This window comes from Taurulus bubalis (assembly GCF_910589615.1).
Source record: "Taurulus bubalis genome assembly, chromosome: 20".
Classification (NCBI taxonomy): Eukaryota; Metazoa; Chordata; class Actinopteri; order Perciformes; family Cottidae; genus Taurulus; species Taurulus bubalis.
Genome location: NC_136608.1, coordinates 14574096 through 14592241, shown reverse-complemented (window position 1 = coordinate 14592241; position 18146 = coordinate 14574096). Strand labels below are relative to the sequence as shown.

Below are 18146 nucleotides of genomic sequence, written 5' to 3'. Positions count from 1 at the left end.
ACAAGAGGAATGTGTCTGAGTGAACGCATGGTGTGAGCCGGCGTTCAAATGGGCTGTCCTCTTCCCACCAGCCTGACAAGACAAAAACTGTCAGCTTCAGACGCGTTCTTCAAGCTGTCAGTTTTGCTTCTGTGCCACTCTGACAAGTAGCATTGTATATACTCTGTGTGTGTGTGTGTGTGTGTCAAATATTCTAAAATTACAGCTCAGCTCGCAACAAATACAAAGTAAAGATACATCTTTAAAAACTATTAATCTGCAGGCATTATGACGAAATGAAGCACTGACAATCTAAATGGAATAAAATAGAATACTTGTCAAATCAATGAGGAGATAAGGGAGTTGCAATATGAAACAAAAAATTACACTTGAACAAAAATTGCCCTCCTGCTTTGTTATGTAATGTCTTTTTTTTAAAGGCTAAGGTTTCAAATATTAAATATTTCTCTCCCAAAGAACAAAACCAACAATGACTTGAACGCCAAAGCCTGATGCATCACATTCCTCTGAGCTCCAGTCAAAACAGTCCAACACTAGTGGAACGTTCCTTCATCGTGACCTTCATTCATATCACGGTCCCGATGTCGTAAATGTTCAATAGAACAGAAAATCGTCCCCAACAAATGCACTGTTTACTCCTGTTGAAGTGATGTTTGTTTAAAAACTACAATGACCAGATGTCTAGTGTTTTTTCAATAACAAAACTAAAGATGCGTCTCGAGGAGAAACCAGTGGACTCGGGGCAGAAAGTATTGCGAGACGGATCAATCTTTGAAGACTTTTATTGCACGGGGAATGCGAGGCTGAATCGAGGAAACGTACAAACCAAACTTGAGTGGAAATCAAAGACCAGACGTTGAAATATGTGAGCGGACGCAAAGCAGTTGCAAGTCAATGGCCCTCGACCCGTTTAATGGTGAAGCCCTGGAGTCACCGCTTGCTGCCATTAGCCCCTCTCAGCCTAAGTGGGATAAATGGGGTGAGACGCAGCAACATCTCTTATTTATCCACCAGAGAGGACTGAGGGTTAATATGAGAGGGACAGCAAGACACAACAGATAGAAGCTTTCATTCGAAAAACCTCACAGGTCGCAGATCTGAACTCATTCATACGAAGCCATCCCTAAAATCAACACAGGGATTCTGCATTTTATATATATATATATATATATATATATATATATATATATATATATATATATATATATATATATATATATATATATATATATAGGCAAGAGGTTGCAGACTAAATATTAAAAAGACAAAATAGTCCTCATCGGAGCTGTGGACATGCAGAACTGAAGGTGAGAATTCCCTCACACTGAGAAAATATATCTAGGAAAAACTAAAATATACTAGTAGTGGTTCGCTATCCTGCATAAATTCCCTTCTTGTGTGTTGACCTATTTTTTCTTAAAACGTCGGTGGAGAGCACACACACACACACACACACAGGTTTGTAGTTCCATGTTGTTCACGTCGGCAGTGTCTTGTGTACCTCTTGCAGACAAGTGGGGGTTTATCTGGAGAGGAGTCAGTCGATAGCACAAAAGAGGCACTTTTGCTCTCGCCGCTCGACAACACTGAGCTGCTTGCAGGACCTCCGCCTGCAGGACTCTCCCTCTCCACTCCGCCTGTCTTCCAATCTCCAGGATCTCGTTTTACCCACAATGCTTTTTGTGTCGCTGCGGATCTGGCCGGCGGCGGCGGCGGCGGAGCGCTCCCGAGGTGCAAAACTACAGCTGATCTACTCCTGATAGAGTTGTTTGTAAGGAAGGATTCTGCTTCCAATAGATAGAAAGAAGAAAATTGGAATGAAGTGCAATCTCCAAACATTGAGCAACGGAGAGAAATCGTGTCATTGAGAAGATTTCAAAGCTTCAGTTAAACAGAACAGTTGCCAAGAGCCGCAGCAGAAATGGATTCCCTCATTTGCTACAAATGAAATTGCATCAGAAAGGAATCCATCTCACACAATCAGTATAATCCCCGAGCTAAATGCACAAAACGACTGCCTCAGGACTCATCGAGTCCTCGGATTACGGACATAAATCTGCACTCGGCGTACTTTGCATTACAAATAAGAAAATTCCATTCATTCACTGTCAGTTGTCGTGTCACAGGACACATGGTGGGATGGGCATTCCCGTGTGATCGCTCGTGAACGCAAGTGGGACGGTGCTTGGAAAAGATCTCAGGACGACAGCTGTTGGGAAGACAAAAGGGAGAAGACTGATTAAAGTCAAATAAAAGGCGAATGAGGGAAAGAGAGAGATCCAAAGAAGCGGGGACGTGGAACAAAAAGCAGGACGTTGTTTGGGAAGGCAGTTTCCCTGATAACGGGTCCCTGGTGTTTCTGCAGCGGCTGGGCTGAGTGACAGGCACCAGATGGATTTTGATTAAGCCCCGCCTTGATTATGTGAGGCTTTCGGAGAGTCTCCGTCGCCTCCACTGCAGTACTACTGCAGCTATAGCCAGCAGGACAGGACAGACAGGTGGATATGAAGCAGGGCTTACGCTGCAAAAAAGATATATCCAATATCCACAGATCGTTTCGACAGTTCACCCATGAGACAGATTCTGCTGAGGTGAGTTTAATATGCGAAGAAAGTTTTTTTTGAACGGCTTTGCGGCCTCTGGTACTGACGTCACTAATCAGAGTTTAGGAAAACTTTGGAAGAGATCCGTAACTTTTCACGTCACTGAGATCCATCCGCCTGCAGATCTGTTTGTGCACCTTTTTATTTATTATTTAGTCCTGTTCTCTTTGAGCTGATCGTCCTGCTCATGATGATCAGCTGATCCTCTCATGGGAACGTTTGGGGCCGGGGGAAGAGAAGCCAGAAGAACAGAAGAACTCACCACATCTTATTTTAACAAATCTTATGTATGCATCAATAATGCAGTCATAAGAACAAACAAAGAAAGAAAAAAACGTGATATTAAAGTTGATATGCATTCGAAGTGAATTGCATTGAATTATTTCTCCCTAATTCCTCGATAAAACATCTGCCAAAAGGAACACTTTTAAAACTCAATCAGTCCAGTTGATTTGTTGAGAAGTATCATTTTTTGCAGTGTAATGCACCAAGTCTCTCTCCCTTTCTCTCTCTCTTCCCTTTTTCATCTCAATCCCTCGCTCCCCATGTTCCCTCATCATCATATGCTTCCTCTCGGCGGCGGGCGAAGACAGATTGAGTCACACCCGTGTCCAATTAGCGTGACGTGACTGGATGGGAAGCAGGAGTCCAGGACTTTCTCTCCCGCTGCGTCGCAGTGGCGTCGATGGCTTAGCCCGAGTCGACCCTCCAACTTCCTCCACTGAATGCATAATCTGCCCGCTCCCCGTCTCACACCCCTTCCTGCCGGTCTGTCTGCCTCCCAGCAGCGAGACGGTCTCTGCAGCCGGTGGGACGTTCTGCATTCACAGTCATGTCCGGCAATTACATGGAAATGTAGGCCGCGCTCTCTGCCTCGCCTCTTCTGCCGTCTCTGACTTCTCCCCTTTGTTTTTTCAGACTTTTTTGTTGTTGTTGCTCTCCCACGTTACATGTTTATGTGTCTCTCGCTCTCATTTCCTCTCTATGTCTCTCTCTCTCTCTCTCTCTCTTTTAGCCAGGTAACGGCGCTCAGAGAGCTGAGAACAAACACAACACCCACACGGCTCACTTACGTCAGTGAAGCAATTTTTTACAAAAAAGACACTTTGTGACACACACACACACACACACACACACACACACACGCACACGCACACACACGCACACGCACACACAAAACGAGCCTCGCTCCGCTACTGTCCAAGAGGAGTGGTGGTGGGAGGTGTGGGGGGGGGGGGGGTCACTAGCAAGACAGTTCCCATGGCAACATACAGGTGACTCACCAGCTGGTGATGCAGTTGCCGTGACAACCCCACGGTGTGTGTGTGTGTGTGTGTGTGTGTGTGTAGCATCGCTACGGGAGCGACCGAGTTAAAGGGAAGAGTGCATTGTGGGCGTTTGCGGCCGTGGGCGTCGATGTGGACCGAACATCTGAGACAGAAAACAGATTCGACTGGACGGGCGATCAGCTGGGGTTTTAGATATTTAAAATGGAGCAAATTAAATTGACTTTATGAAGTGATGACATGTCTGGACCGGACTGTCATCTGATCTGCGCATGCAGGGATGACATCTCCCAGCGCAGCCATAAAGGCATGAATTCAACAACGTTGCTCTCACCCTCACCCACATTTTCCACACCCGTTTATTGCTGCCGTTAATGTTGAATAAACAATTGGCACTCAGGTGGTTCACGTCTTCCACTAAAGTTGTGATCATCACAACAGCGGGACGATCATATGGATTCTTGCTCGTGAACAGGATCACGCTGGAAGGCGCCATATGGTCCACTGTCAAATCAGTGGAAGCAAACTTCTTAAAAAAAAGGACCATCTGCACAAAAATCCACAAGATATAAATGTGGAAAATGAAAACAAGAGAGGGAGAGCGCTTCCAGCGATCATCATGACCCAAACAAGGAGTTTAACAAACGTGTTACTCAGATCCTTTAATTAAACAAGAAGTTCTGATACTTTACCAAAAAATGTTTCCAACAATCATTTTGTGAGAAACAAATTGTCTGTCAAATGGCTGATGACAGACAATAAAATAAATCCTTTTTTTGGTAGCACGTTATAATAACTACACACTATTTAGCGTTAGCAAAGCATAGGTAAACTCATCATTCATAAAGCATTGTTCCAACATGAACACTCATTAGTATGCAATTCATAAACAGTTATACATGTTTTATTCTTGATTAATAAGCTTGACTATTATTACTATACTATATTGACTATTCATTCGTAAATGACATAGATAGTCCTCACTTTAGTTGGGGTCACACACAATTCTTAACTAACAACTAGTAACTACCTGAATTAATCATGAATTGCAGTATTAAAACACGTTTATAAAGCACATGTCCATAACCATTAGTGCATATCTAAATCATTATATGTATAAATAAATGCACGAATAAATGACATTTAAATCATTTTTTTTAAATAATTTAACACTCTATAGATTATCTTATTAATCATCTATACATCCTTAATACTTAATTTACAAATGGGGAATCCATCATTTAAAAAGTATGAACACCCAAAACATAAAATGCATAATAGTCAAGCTTATTAATCAAGAATAAAACATGTATAACTGTGTTTATGAATTACATACTAATGAGTTACTACATGTTGGAACAATGCTTTATAAATGATGAATTAAGTGTTTACTCATGCTTTACCAATGCTAAATAGTGTGTAGTTATTATAAAGTGCTACCCTTATTTTTTGTATTATTGCACATGAGGCTTTGAGTTGCTAAATGAAAGTAAACCCCCACAATGCAACATTGCCTACGACCGTACAGAGAGAAGGAATTCACTTTTTCAGAATTGCATGCGTGTTTTAGGAGCTGAAACGCGGTGATTGCAAAGTAAAAGTGCAGCTTTCCGTGTTGTCCTACCGTTGCGTGGACAGGCGTTGAGCCGGTAACCGATATCTAGCGAGCAGGGCTTCCGCGTCACGGCTGTGGTCACGGACTCGTAAGGATTGTCCTCGTCTTCCGGCAGGAAAACGTCCAGAGACGGAGAGGCGACGATCTCTGCAGAGCGCTTTGAATCCTGGGAGAAGGGAAAACAGAGGAGGTGAAATGTGAGGGCAATTTGATTGCAAAAGGAGTTCCAAACCATGAGTGTATATTGTATTAAAAATACATGTTTTAAAACCTAGAGTTTGGCCATCTTGGATTATTGGAACCAGAAGTGACACAAGAGGGTGGAGCCAAGTACAAACCTGACACTAATAAGACATTTTTAGGCCACCAAAATGTAATAATTAACTTTCATGAACTGAAAACACTCTTTAAAGAGTTCCCAAACCAGACAACGCCAATGTGGATACCTTTTAAATGTGTATTTTTACTTTAAATGGGACCATAATGTACTAAATGAACATCATGCTGCATCAAAGAAGACTTGAAATGACGGATTCGTACCATAAAGTTGTGTTTACTTTTGCCACCATGACTGTACCAGCAGTTCAACACAAACACACCACTAATGGAAGTATGCACCACAGCCACACTGGTTGATAATCAGACGATGTACGATGCTGATGGTGTGGAAGGCAAAGTGAAGAGGCGGCTGCAGACGGTTAGCAGAGAGCTTAACTCCGAGTGTACCGTACGAGCTGTGAGTGATAGACAGAGAGCAGAGCAATACACAACTCAGCAACAGAAGAGCTGAAAAGAGATGTTTGATGCAGGTTTTCAAATGAGTGGAAAAGAGTGTCAGTGCAGGGCCGAAGGTGTGCATCTGTTTTGTTCACCTTTTGCCTGAGAGTCCTCTCAAGAAACAAAAAGAAAACAACCGGCTCAGTGATCTCAGTGCAGCTCGAGGCCTTCGGTCAAGTCCAACCGCGTTCACACAGTTTATCATGAAAGATTCAAGCCGATGTTTCGAAGCAAACGCTGAAAGTAAAGGATTGTGAAAAATAAACAACTTTCTTTCTTCTTTTCAATCCTGGGGAGTTTTAGAGTCGACTCTTTTAACGGTCCCTTCAGGACCTTTGGGTTTTGTTCTCTGTGATCAATGAGGTTTCTCAAAAGGAAAACAAGTTCTCAACTTTCATCTGCCGTAAAACTGATTGACTGGCAAAGATTAGGGTGAGTCACAGGCCATCATTTGTAGATTTAAGAGCTTAATGTGGTAAATGTGCCATTAAATGTCCACAAAAAACTGCAAAAACGTTTTATAATCTAGAAAAGTCTTATCTCGAAGGCTTAACTAAAGTTTTGTATCTCCCTAACTGATGAAAGGTGACTGTTGTTAGAATATATCCTTTGCCAGTGCAACAGCTTCAGGGTCTCATCACATGGTGGAAATAAAAAAAACATAAAACACCAAAACAACTGCTGAGAAACACAACAACAACAAAATCCTCATAAACCCATCAAAACGAAGCTATCTGTTCTCAAACTGTAAAAATCATTCCACTTGTGTGTGTAACATTAAAGCATTGTCTTAGAGAAGAAGACAGACAGAAAAAGACCTGCAAGCAGATGCATTGTGGGTCTGAGCAGCCGGTGAGTCTCAGAACCAAAGAAGGCGTCTCTCAGTAGCTTTTGTTGAACTCTCCTATTCTCTGCTGTCGACTTCAAACCTAATAAACCTCCGTATGCTCTCACTGCACTGCAGCAATGTCGTCCGCTTGACAGGAAGTTCTTCTTCCTGTCCGTCACTCAACTTGATTAACAAAGAGAACATCTTATTCTAGTCTGTGTATCTATTCTGTCTTCAAATCTGAACCAATAACCTTATTTCCCCTGGCCTTTCATGTCTCTCTCCTAACAGCCTCTTAAAGGGCAAAACAAATTTTATATATATATATATATATATATATATATATATATATATATATATATATATATATATATGTAATCTGCAAATGATTTATTATTAATAATACCTTAAAAAAAAGAGAGAAATTCCGGCCTCCATCCATTTCATGATACAGCTCTTGTCAAAAAAAGTGTTGTAAATTCCCCCCCACAACCACACACACACACACACAGTTAAAGTGTGTCGTTAGACTGCTAATAGGAAGGATGCTCTTGATTTCCTTTTCTTAATTAATGTCGTTTGTGAGGTTTATTGCAAGTCTCCCTCAATAGAGAATCCGCCAAATGCTTAATTTGCAATGTGCATACTAGATGAAATACTTCCAATCATATTTATCAAAGAGGAACTTGCAGCATTTACAGAAAATACCTCTTAATTTAGTGGTGATGAATGTAGGGACGTGTTTCTTAAGGACCTTTTATATAACCGCGGTCTCTTTGGGTGTTTAAGGAGATTGCATTTTGTTGCAGCATTGGTGAAAAGGTTTCGCCTCAAAAGGTCCCTTATCTCCGAGGCAGACGTGTGTTCCCAGAAAGAATGAAAAACACGAGTAAGGGATGTGAAGCCGGGGAAAAGGTCACAGGGGCGAGCGTCATTCCAGCCAAGGAGACAAAAACATTTCTCTCCAGCGATGCAGCCTCTGGTTGTCTGCCACACTCTCTCTCTCCCCATTTCTGAAGTGTCACTTGGCAACCTTCCCCCTGGTTGTGCCCTTCCTAATGGGATCAGCGGTAAACGTGTCACCCTGATTGGTTGTGGGCGTGGCTACGGATGTTTTCCACCGTCTCTCTTGACTCTTTCTTTTCCCCTCATTCGCTCTCTCTCCCAGCCTCTTTTCCTCATTCAATAGCCATTATTCTTCCTGTCATCATCTGCTACTACATTACCCAGACTGCACCAGGTCATCAATCACACGCCGAGCAAACTCACAATGGATTAATCATCCCGGTTTGAGAGAGCAATCAGTCCCCTGATGATTTCTCTCACTCAGACTCCGCAATCAATCTGAGACTTATTTCACATTGCATTTTATTAAAAAGGCATACAAACTATTACCCCCCCTATCTCCATCAGCACTCAATTAGACCGCCATTACCAGCTAATGGAGACCCGGCCACCAGTCGGTCCTTTATGCCCGCCGCTCTGCAGGTGGCCCGGCCGTTAGCGGACGCTGATTTGAAATGACAGGCCGGTTAGCTGCAGATTTCACTCACGGAGCCGAAGGAAGGGCCGAGAGCGCTCTGATGGAGCCGCGAAGAGCTGCTGCCAGTTCACCGCTCCTCTGACGGCTCGCATTAAAGGTGCAATTAATCACCGTCATATTCATGTTGGAGCGTTTAGCCAAATTGTGATTTCAAGAGGTAGCCTCGACAAACCAATGAACTGCATCTCATACGGTGTGTTTACTGCACACGCACTTACAGGATGTTTCACTTGGCTTTCTGCAGCATCCTGACTCAAAAATGAGGACAAATCAAGAAACATACGTGGTATAAATTCCCCCCTAAAAACCATGTTAGGTATCAAATTAAAGGGCTACAATAATATATAATCCCCATGTACAACCTCTAAACATAACTCAAACAATAAATAGGATTAGGGGTTAGGGTTTAGGTGAGGGCTTAAATGCACTTTATTTTAACTTACATTTTTATATTCCTTAGTTCTAATTGTAAATACTCAGTAGACCCAATTGTTAATATTCATGCTCCCTTTTTATTACACTCTGTTTTTTGTTTATCGTTAAATGTTTATTGTTAAATGTTAACTGTTAAATGCCATGCACCTTCCGCCAGGACAAATTCCTTGTATGTGTAAACATACTTGGCAAATAAATAGTTGCTGATTCTAAATTTCTGATTGTGGGGTAGCTGGGTAGAAGAACAGGTGCACTAATCGGCCTTCTAGATAGACGCGTGTGTACGACGCAAGTCCTGAAGGCTGAGGCAACACGTGCTTCAGTGAAGGTGAGGAGAAATGTGGTTTGTGTTAAATATTGATAAACTAAACATGTCCTGTCTCACACTTCTTCTACTACTTTTTAGCCAAGACCACAAACAAACAAAAGCTGTCGAAGTCATTAAACATATCCATCACACACAGATTCCGCTCTAGTTGCTGCGAGCAGATATTGTAGGAAAAATGAATTCAATACTAGAAACAATCAATCAAACATTCATTATCATCACTCTGCAACTTGGCAGATATAATGATCCTTTCCTCACAGTACTGATGGAAAACCTAATCTGTGATTAAGATTCGTGCAAAACATATTTGGACATAATCATAACACAGCAACACGCATACACCGCAGCATCACTGTATTCAACCCCGTTATGAAGCCGACTAAGACTGAAGACCATTTGTTCTTCAGGGCAAATCGAGCCACTTGAAGTGCGATTCAGATCCGAACGGAGACAAGGGGAAGCCGTTGTCTCCGGGAACAGGAAGTGACAAGATTACTGGGAAATGTGCCGTCGCTCCGTGACTGAAAACACAACACCGGCCTTAATATCGCTGATGAAAGCGATCCGTGAGATTGAGGCGATCACCCGGTGATCACCGACAGATGTCACCATGAATTAACGATGAGAGACGGACGTTTTGAAGCGCCACAGGTGGAGGAGCATCGTTAATGAAGACGAGGAACGGCGCTCCTCTGTGGGGAGAAATGAAATGAAAAGAGACGGGAAAAGATTGAGAAATTATCTCTAACAGGACGGAGACCTGTCTTTTCCATGTCTACATCAGCTCTCGTTATTCCTGTTGCTGTGCATCTCCAGCATGATGAGAAGGAGCGAGGCCGAAGCTGACAGGGGTGAAGGAAGAGAGGGAAGGAAACGCAGGTTGATCAAAGGATGCCAGGATCCAACTCAACACAGCGAAGTTGGATCGAGCGCGAGAAAGAGCGGAAAGAAGGAAAAACGTCCGAGGAAGTGGGAGTGGAGCGAGGATTTCCTCACACACACATAGGAAGGACACAGATAAATGCAGAGTCAAGTGCAGGCGGTGAGAAAGCAGTAAGAAAGAAGCGGCAAATATATCCAGTCCAGCTGCATCGGCGTGAGCGACGAGCTTAAAGTTTGAGCCGGCAGGGAAAAACTACTTTGCACTCGATCTGGAAGAGGAAATCCCTCACGCCACAGTGAAGGCTTCACAGGAGTGGAAATTAATCCGGCGGTGTGACGACAGGTTTAGCTACCTGATATTTCGATGCCTTCTCACCTCTTCTTCCCGCTCGGTCCTCGAAGGGGGGGGGCTCAGACGGATTTTAAAAAAGTGGGAGAAAAAGGCTTCACGCCGCTTGGGTGCGAGCGGGTCCCTCCGACAAACAAACACACTCCGTCTTCGTTCATTTCGCTCCCTCCCACCCTGCCTGCCTCCACCCTGCCGGCCTGCCTCCCTATCTTCCAGGGCAGAGATAGGACACAGAGGAACTTGTGTCTGAGCCCGACAGGAAGAGAGCAGACAAACAGAGGCCTCCTCCGGCCACTAATTAGCAGCTCGTATGCAGCTCCCGTCCGACAGCGGAGGCCAGATTAAACGTGTGTGTGTGTGTGTGTGTGTGTGTGTGCCGGCCGAAGATTGAACGTGACGGTGTGTGATCATATCTGTGGAATAACGCAGTCTGGTGTCCGTCTGCTTGCAGCAGATACAGTTGACGTGTGTGATCATGTGAGCGCTTATGTGCGTATTTTTGTGTGTGTGTTTCTCTGTGTATGCATTATTGACATACTGCTTGTATTATATACAGTGTGTGGTGTGTGTATGTGTGTGTGTGTGGTTACGGGGCTAATAACCCAAATAGGATATGTGCGGTTGCTTTGGTCTTCCATCTTCTTAATCCTGTGACTCTCTCGGTCTCCGTTTAACCCCGTCCTGCCACAGCCCATCCCATCGCCTCTCACGCTCTACGGCGAGTTCATAGGCCATCCGATATGAATAGAGGCTGTAATTTGCTGGCATTTCCTCACGGAGGCTATTTGATTAGAGAGAAAAGGGGAGGGGTGGACACCAGAGAGGACAATGGACCTTCTGAGGCCCTCAATGAGGGGAGAGAGAGGCCAGTAATGGATGGAAAACAGAGATGGGAAATTAAGAAAGATCGCAGCGTTCTGAAAATGGAATGGCTCAAGGTGATGCGCGTTCTTTCTGAGGGTCTACAGCTGATCCTTGTGGCGGTCATTGGGGACAGCGGCGCTTTGCGGAAACTGCTAACATGGTTAGCATCTTAGTTTAGCGTGTTAGCATGCCAGTTAGAGCCAAACACTGAGACTGATGGGAATATTCAAGGAGTTTTGCAGCTTTTTCTTGACAATCGGCAGCGTACCGATTCTGCAGCTTCGCTAGAGTACTGATGTGGTTGTGAGCATAGATGTTTGACTGTATATGCACGATGGTTGAAAACCTGAGAACCATGTGATGACAAGACTTCAGGAAGTTGTGCATTAAACCAATGTTAAAATATATATATTAGTTGAAACAATATGCATGTTTTTACAACTTGAGGTGTTGGTAGGTATATTTTGTCTGCAAGAAAGCCAATAAGTGTATTTTATGAAGTGAGCAATGCAGCGATTTAAAAGGTTCGTGGCAAGAAAAGCGATAAAATACGGTGGCAGAGCAGATGAAATATGAGAGCGATATAGACTATAGAGAGCAGTTGTTGGTCTTCCTGAGAAGCGAGAGAGATGGAAGCAGAAAGAGAGGTGCAGGTCGGTCAGGGATTGTCTGGCAGAATTGGATTTCCCTCCACGTCTGTCTAAACCCACAGAAATCAGCTGGCTGAGCCACCGAAAGGACTCCCGCAGTCACATCCCCCCCGCGATGGCCGCTGTCCTCGAAACCGCTTAATCCCACGGACACGCCGAGCCGCCGGAGCGAGAGGCCTCCGACAGAGCGGCGCCGCCGCGTGACCGGAACGCTTTAACGCGTCTCACTGCCGGCCCGACACCTCGGGAGAAAGTTTCAGGTGTTCGTGCTGCACAGATACACTGGATGTGTGTATCGAACCCACCCAGCAATAAAGGGGGATTGGACTAATGGGCAGAGATAAATATATTTTCTCTCACTTTACTTTTATTTTATTGTCAATATTTTCTTTTGGCACACACACGTCTGTAATGTATGTACAGGCACTGGTGATAGCCGTCTGTTTCTGCTGTCGTGAGACTTGCCTATGACTATGTCGCAAAACTTACTGGCCCAAAAACCCTTTTGCTTGGATTCATATCAAGCACTAAAACATTCATCTGTTTCTTCATGGTGCAGAATGCAGATCAGCCGGAATATCCAAAATGATTAAAAAAAAAAAAACTACAGAATGTATTTTTTGCACCCCAGATTTTTTGTACTTCTTTCCATTAAACAGAATATATCTAATAAAACCAAAATAAAAACAGCTCGGAGTGCTGACAATTACTTCTTATTTATTACTTTTATGGGTACTCTTTTTACGGGTTTTATATCTCAATGGCGATAAAGGGAATTGTTTTAGAGGATGTTTACCGCTCCCTTCAGAGTCACAGCCTCCTTGAACACACACACACACACACACACACACACACACACACACCTTGCCGATGTGCCAACAACACAACAGCTGTTCTACCCTCGTTTTTTTTTGTTTTTGGCAGTTGTGAATCACTAAAAAGCAACAATATAGGTGACATTTATGAAAACAGCTCAGAGACTACATCTTTCCTTCTAGATACATTTCGTTCAAGCGGTGCTCGGGTGTTTGAGCGCACGTCTGTAAGGACGCCGCGCATAACGGTTCGATTCAGAGGGAGAAATAAAGTGACACGTATGGTGAAGGAAGAAAGGTCAGGAAGAGGAAAGTGATACGTCTCACGATGTCACAGAGTCATCCTCCTCGAGAAACCACTGAAGAACTCCACGTCTGGAGAAATAAAAAGGTCTGTGGCGTTAAAGTACAGCTTGGAAACACGACTAATGATTCATTGAACCACCTGTGACTTTCAAAAAGCCTCCATTCATACCACATAACTAGTTTGACAGCTTGGGAAAAGCACTAATTTGCTTATTGTGACGTGTTCTAAATGAGAAGATCAAGACATCACATCGGTCAATTAAAGATGAAGCTATAGCCGGGCTACAGTTAGCTTAGCTTAGCATAAAGACTGTCTCATTTTGATTATAAAAACAAGGTTATTTATGAGCTGTATCCATGCGAGCAGCATATTTTGACCCAGCATATAAACTTTAATACTGAACTGCAGCTTTAGCCGTGACCCGCTCGCTTACACACACACACACACACACACATATCTCCACACTGATTACAGATTGAATTGAACTTTATTGATCCCTGTGGGGTAACGCTACATCACACTGCTGCTGCCTTTGTGTCTCTAAACAAACCTGTTAGTTGAAAATAAATCACCCGAAAAAGAAAAGAAAAAAACGTACAGCAATGAGATTTCCAGCCGTCTTTCCATAACTGAGTCGCCGGGAGGAGAAACAACACCATCAGCTGTGAATATGCATTCATCATCTGGGGCCACAATGCAGTGTTTCAAATGAAATATTAACTCCACACACATTCACCTGCATGTGCACAATCTTCCTTGAATATTAACCAAGTAAATCACTCATCTTGTGTGTATATGAGACCCAGAAAAGACTTATTTTAATTATATAAAACGTAAATACACAGACAGCAAATCTGGCCTCGACACCAGAGTGTGTGAATGTGTGTGTGTTTCACGTGTTGTTAACCACTGCGATGTGCGCTCGGTTTGGACGCACACAGACGCATTTCGCCGCTCTGTTGGCCTCCCGTGATGCATTGTGGGATTGCATGTCTTGCCCAAGTAGAACCAGAGCTGCTCTTTCCTGATTGGAGCTCCTGCGTCTCTTCCTCCAATCTCTTCTCCCTTTTCCTGTTTACCTCAAGGACAACAAGATATCTGAACTCCAGCAGGATGTCACACAGACACACAACAAACCCACACACACACAGACACACAAACACACCTCCAAGTACTAAAGGGCAGCATATCTGTGTGTGTGTGTGTGTACCTAATCTATTTCAGTAAAAAAGTATTTGACAGCAGCTATGAGTGCGTGTGCGTGTGTGTGTGTGTGTGTGTGTGTGTGTGTGTGTGTTGAAGGTTAGGTTGACAGCTATACAGTGTATAGCTGCAGAGTCTGCAGGGAATGAAGTCATTAAGGAGAACTAAGTGTAAGCACAAGCTGCATCGAGTCCCCACAGAGAGAGAGAGAGCAAGAGAGGGGAAATAACTAGACAACATTTTAATGTTTTCTTTCACGTTGTGATTTGTGTCATTCTAATTGAATAATATAATTAAAACCCACAAGACGGAAACATTCTTGATTCACAATAACATTCATTAAAAACACGCTCATTCACTTTTTCAATGTGTTAACTCCTCATAAAGACTTGAACCGAAGGGGAACAGCTAATCAGCTTATGGGCCTGTTGCTTTAAATATATTAGGCCATTAATATTAGTTTAAATCTCATTCAAATTAGACATTGGAAACGTTTGATTGCAAAGCGTTTACATAATATCTAGAGCCTCACCCAGCCTCCCACAGAGCCTTTCCACTCCTCTCTCCTCACAAACAGCTGCCTGTGATGTTCCTTAACATCTTCAAGAGTCATCGTGGGTTTCTGCTCTTAACCTCTGCAACACAAACCTCCCCCCTCTCCGGGCTGAAAGCATTAAAAAGGTCAGCCGCCACCCACTCAAGAGAGGAAACCTGGAGGAAGAGAACTACAACGGGGATGTCTGGGTGAGGAAGAGAGAGACAGAGGAGGAGAAACCCGGGAGGAAGGTGGAGAAGACAGGAGAGGAGAGAGGAGAGAGGAGACGTGGTCGGGAAACGCTGACATCTGTGTGTGTGTGTGTGTGTTTGTGTACTGCTCCGACGCCCCCGTGATGCTGGCGACTGAGATTTGTCAATGGTGGACATCCCACGCCTGCATATCTTATGCATTTCAGTGTTGCCTAGCAACTCTGCCGTCCTCTCCTAAATCTGAATGCTTTTTATTTTTGCATTTATCCTTCTGCTTTCAAGGTGAGGTCTGAACTTCTTGGTCACGGTGTGTGTGCGGCGGCGGCGGCGGAGGAAACCTCCTACACACACACACACACACACACACACACACACACACACACACACACGCGCGCGCTTTGGCGTCAGCCGGCATTCTTGTGGCGATGTGGTGGGAGGAAACCTGTGGCTGGCAACGAAAATTCACAACGAGGGAAGCGTCCTTATGCAGCCACGTATGCCGACACACACACACACACACACACACACGCGACAGACTCTAATGACATGCCGTATCCATTAGGAACAGAGTGCACTCTTTCTGTTTATCTGGATAATCTAATGCGCCTGACAGGTGTACTGTGTGTGTGTGTGTGTACACAAACACTGAAGCGCTAATTAGCACATTCATTTGTTCCGTGCGTGCACCTGCTCAGACATGTGCACACTGCACACAGTTTTTTAAAATAACAAACACAGAAACACTCTTTTGCCAGCACAACATTTCTGAAATAAGTATTTTCCGTCATGATGTTGACAGCGTTCAGTTTTTGTTGAAATTGTTTTAACGGAGGCGTCACTTGAACATGTTTGTGACGTGTTTCACGCCCTCTGGTTTGGGGTTACAGCAGAAAATTGATATTAGTTGGAGTGCTCTATTTGTATATGCTGTATTTTTCTATTTTTCTTCAAATTCACCAGACTTCTTTGACAAAAACTATTATTGTATGCAAGGCTGCTGTAATCCTGCAATTTCCCCACTGAGGGACTAATAAAGGATTATCTTATTTTATCTAATCTTATTATTTTCGATCTCGATCAGTTATTTAGTTTGTGTTATTGTGAGACTTTTTAAAGGATTAGATCAGTCACACGATCCCGGATCGACTAACCGACCGAGGCAGCGGGAAACGAGCCACTGCAGGTAAAATTACTTGTTTTGTCAAAGGAGTCCGGTGGCTTTGAACAGAGCATAGATAACGGCTTCAGAAAGAGACAAAGCCGTGAAAATATGCTAACTATATATAGCTAACGCTTCACCTGATATCGCCTTTTTTTTTTTAGGTCTTTCTTTACGACGGCTACAACACACTTTGCTGCTGCGCCCGTCCACAGCTAGACGTTGCTTTACTTCTCTAGGTAGGTAGGTAGGTAGGTGCATTATTCATCCCCAAGGGGACATTTGTTTGTGAAAAATACTCAATACTAATAGTAGTGTATATAAGTATATACATTGGGGGCGTGTCCCGCACACTGACTTATGGCGACCTCACACAACCCCACTAGAAAAAAATAAACCAAACAATTCCTTGAAACTAAAGTTTGATATAAAGTTGAAACTAAAGTGTTTTTGAGTCTTTTCCGGATGACTTGTGAGACGAGTTCCAGCTCTTTGACTGACAGTCTTGAGTGACAGCCGGTCGACGGCGCTCAGACAATCGATACAAAGGTTAACGCACTTCTGCCGATACGTGGAGCGAAAGACAGACGAGCCGGGGGAGAGACTGACGTGGAGCACAGCGGCCTGAGAGAAAACGAACGAAAAAAGAATCAGGTTGACGGATCTCATGCGGGACGATGAGAAGAAAGGATGAGATGGAGAGACTTCGTCCATTCACCCTCATAGGGCGTTTCTCTTTGTGTTAACTCTGTTTGTTCATCATGACACTGGGCTAATTAGCATGATGCTAACTTCATTATGTGATAACAACTCAATTTGTCTTCCTCCCTCTGTTCCCTCCTACTCCTCCTCTTCTTCTATAAAGCCACACACACACACACACACACACACGCAAACCCACCCACACAAAATGAAGCCATGCCTAAGTCCAGACACACATTTGCACACACACACACACCGTACAGCTGATGCCTCCAAATATGCTCTATATACACTCTCATGCTCACATTTAAACTGACATGCAAAGAGCCTTGTGTTTCTTCTTCTTCTTTTTTCTGCCTTTCTACACACCAACAAATTAGCACTCACACACACACACACACACACACACACACTTATCCAGGTGCAAAACTCTCCAGGCAGCGAGCCAGCCATGCAGGACGGCTGCCAGTTTACAAGACAGAGGGTCTGTTGTGTTGTAAATGTCAGATGTCCTGCATCGCACCGCTAAACAATCTCCTCTGCACACACTTAAGCACACTTATATACACACAGCACAGAGGGCTCAGGGGAGAGGGAAGGAAGGAGGGAAGGAAGGAAGGAAGGAGGGAAGACGAGGAAGTGGAGGAGTGAGAGGTAACAAGTGGGAGATAATCTAAAATTATTCTGAATAAACTTTAATTTGCAATTCATTCAATATACCTGCAGAGTATTTATTTCAGTGGATGTTCTCAGGTCCAAAAGGTGAACTAAGCCTTCGCTTTATTGTCTTCCGTCATGACTGTGGAGCCACTTCACAGCTGTCTTGTTGAGGTGATGGACTTTAAAATAAAACAATTCTCCTCCCCATTCACACTAGGGCCCACTTTACCAACACTCTAGTTTACCATAAATACAGTATATACGCGCTTTAAGTGCATCTATTCTGCTATTTCAACTCCCATTCCTGCACATAACAGACCGCCGCCGCTCCCTGCTTCTAGACGATCATCCATTGTACAGTTAATAAATGTTCCAGGACAATATTTCACCTC

The 18146-nt window shown here is 43.7% G+C and overlaps 1 protein-coding gene across 3 annotated transcripts in view; it reads right to left on the bottom strand.

The window, feature by feature from the left end:
- Positions 1–18146, bottom strand: part of anks1b (ankyrin repeat and sterile alpha motif domain containing 1B) — a gene marked incomplete at its 5' end in the record, with an annotated part of 183893 nt that overhangs the window by 83378 nt on the left and 82369 nt on the right. For all 3 annotated transcript variants that reach the window (XM_079236213.1, XM_079236212.1, XM_079236214.1), the window contains one exon: positions 5514–5670. In XM_079236213.1, the coding sequence (XP_079092339.1) occupies positions 5514–5670 (157 nt within the window). The remainder of the gene's footprint in view (positions 1–5513; positions 5671–18146) is intronic.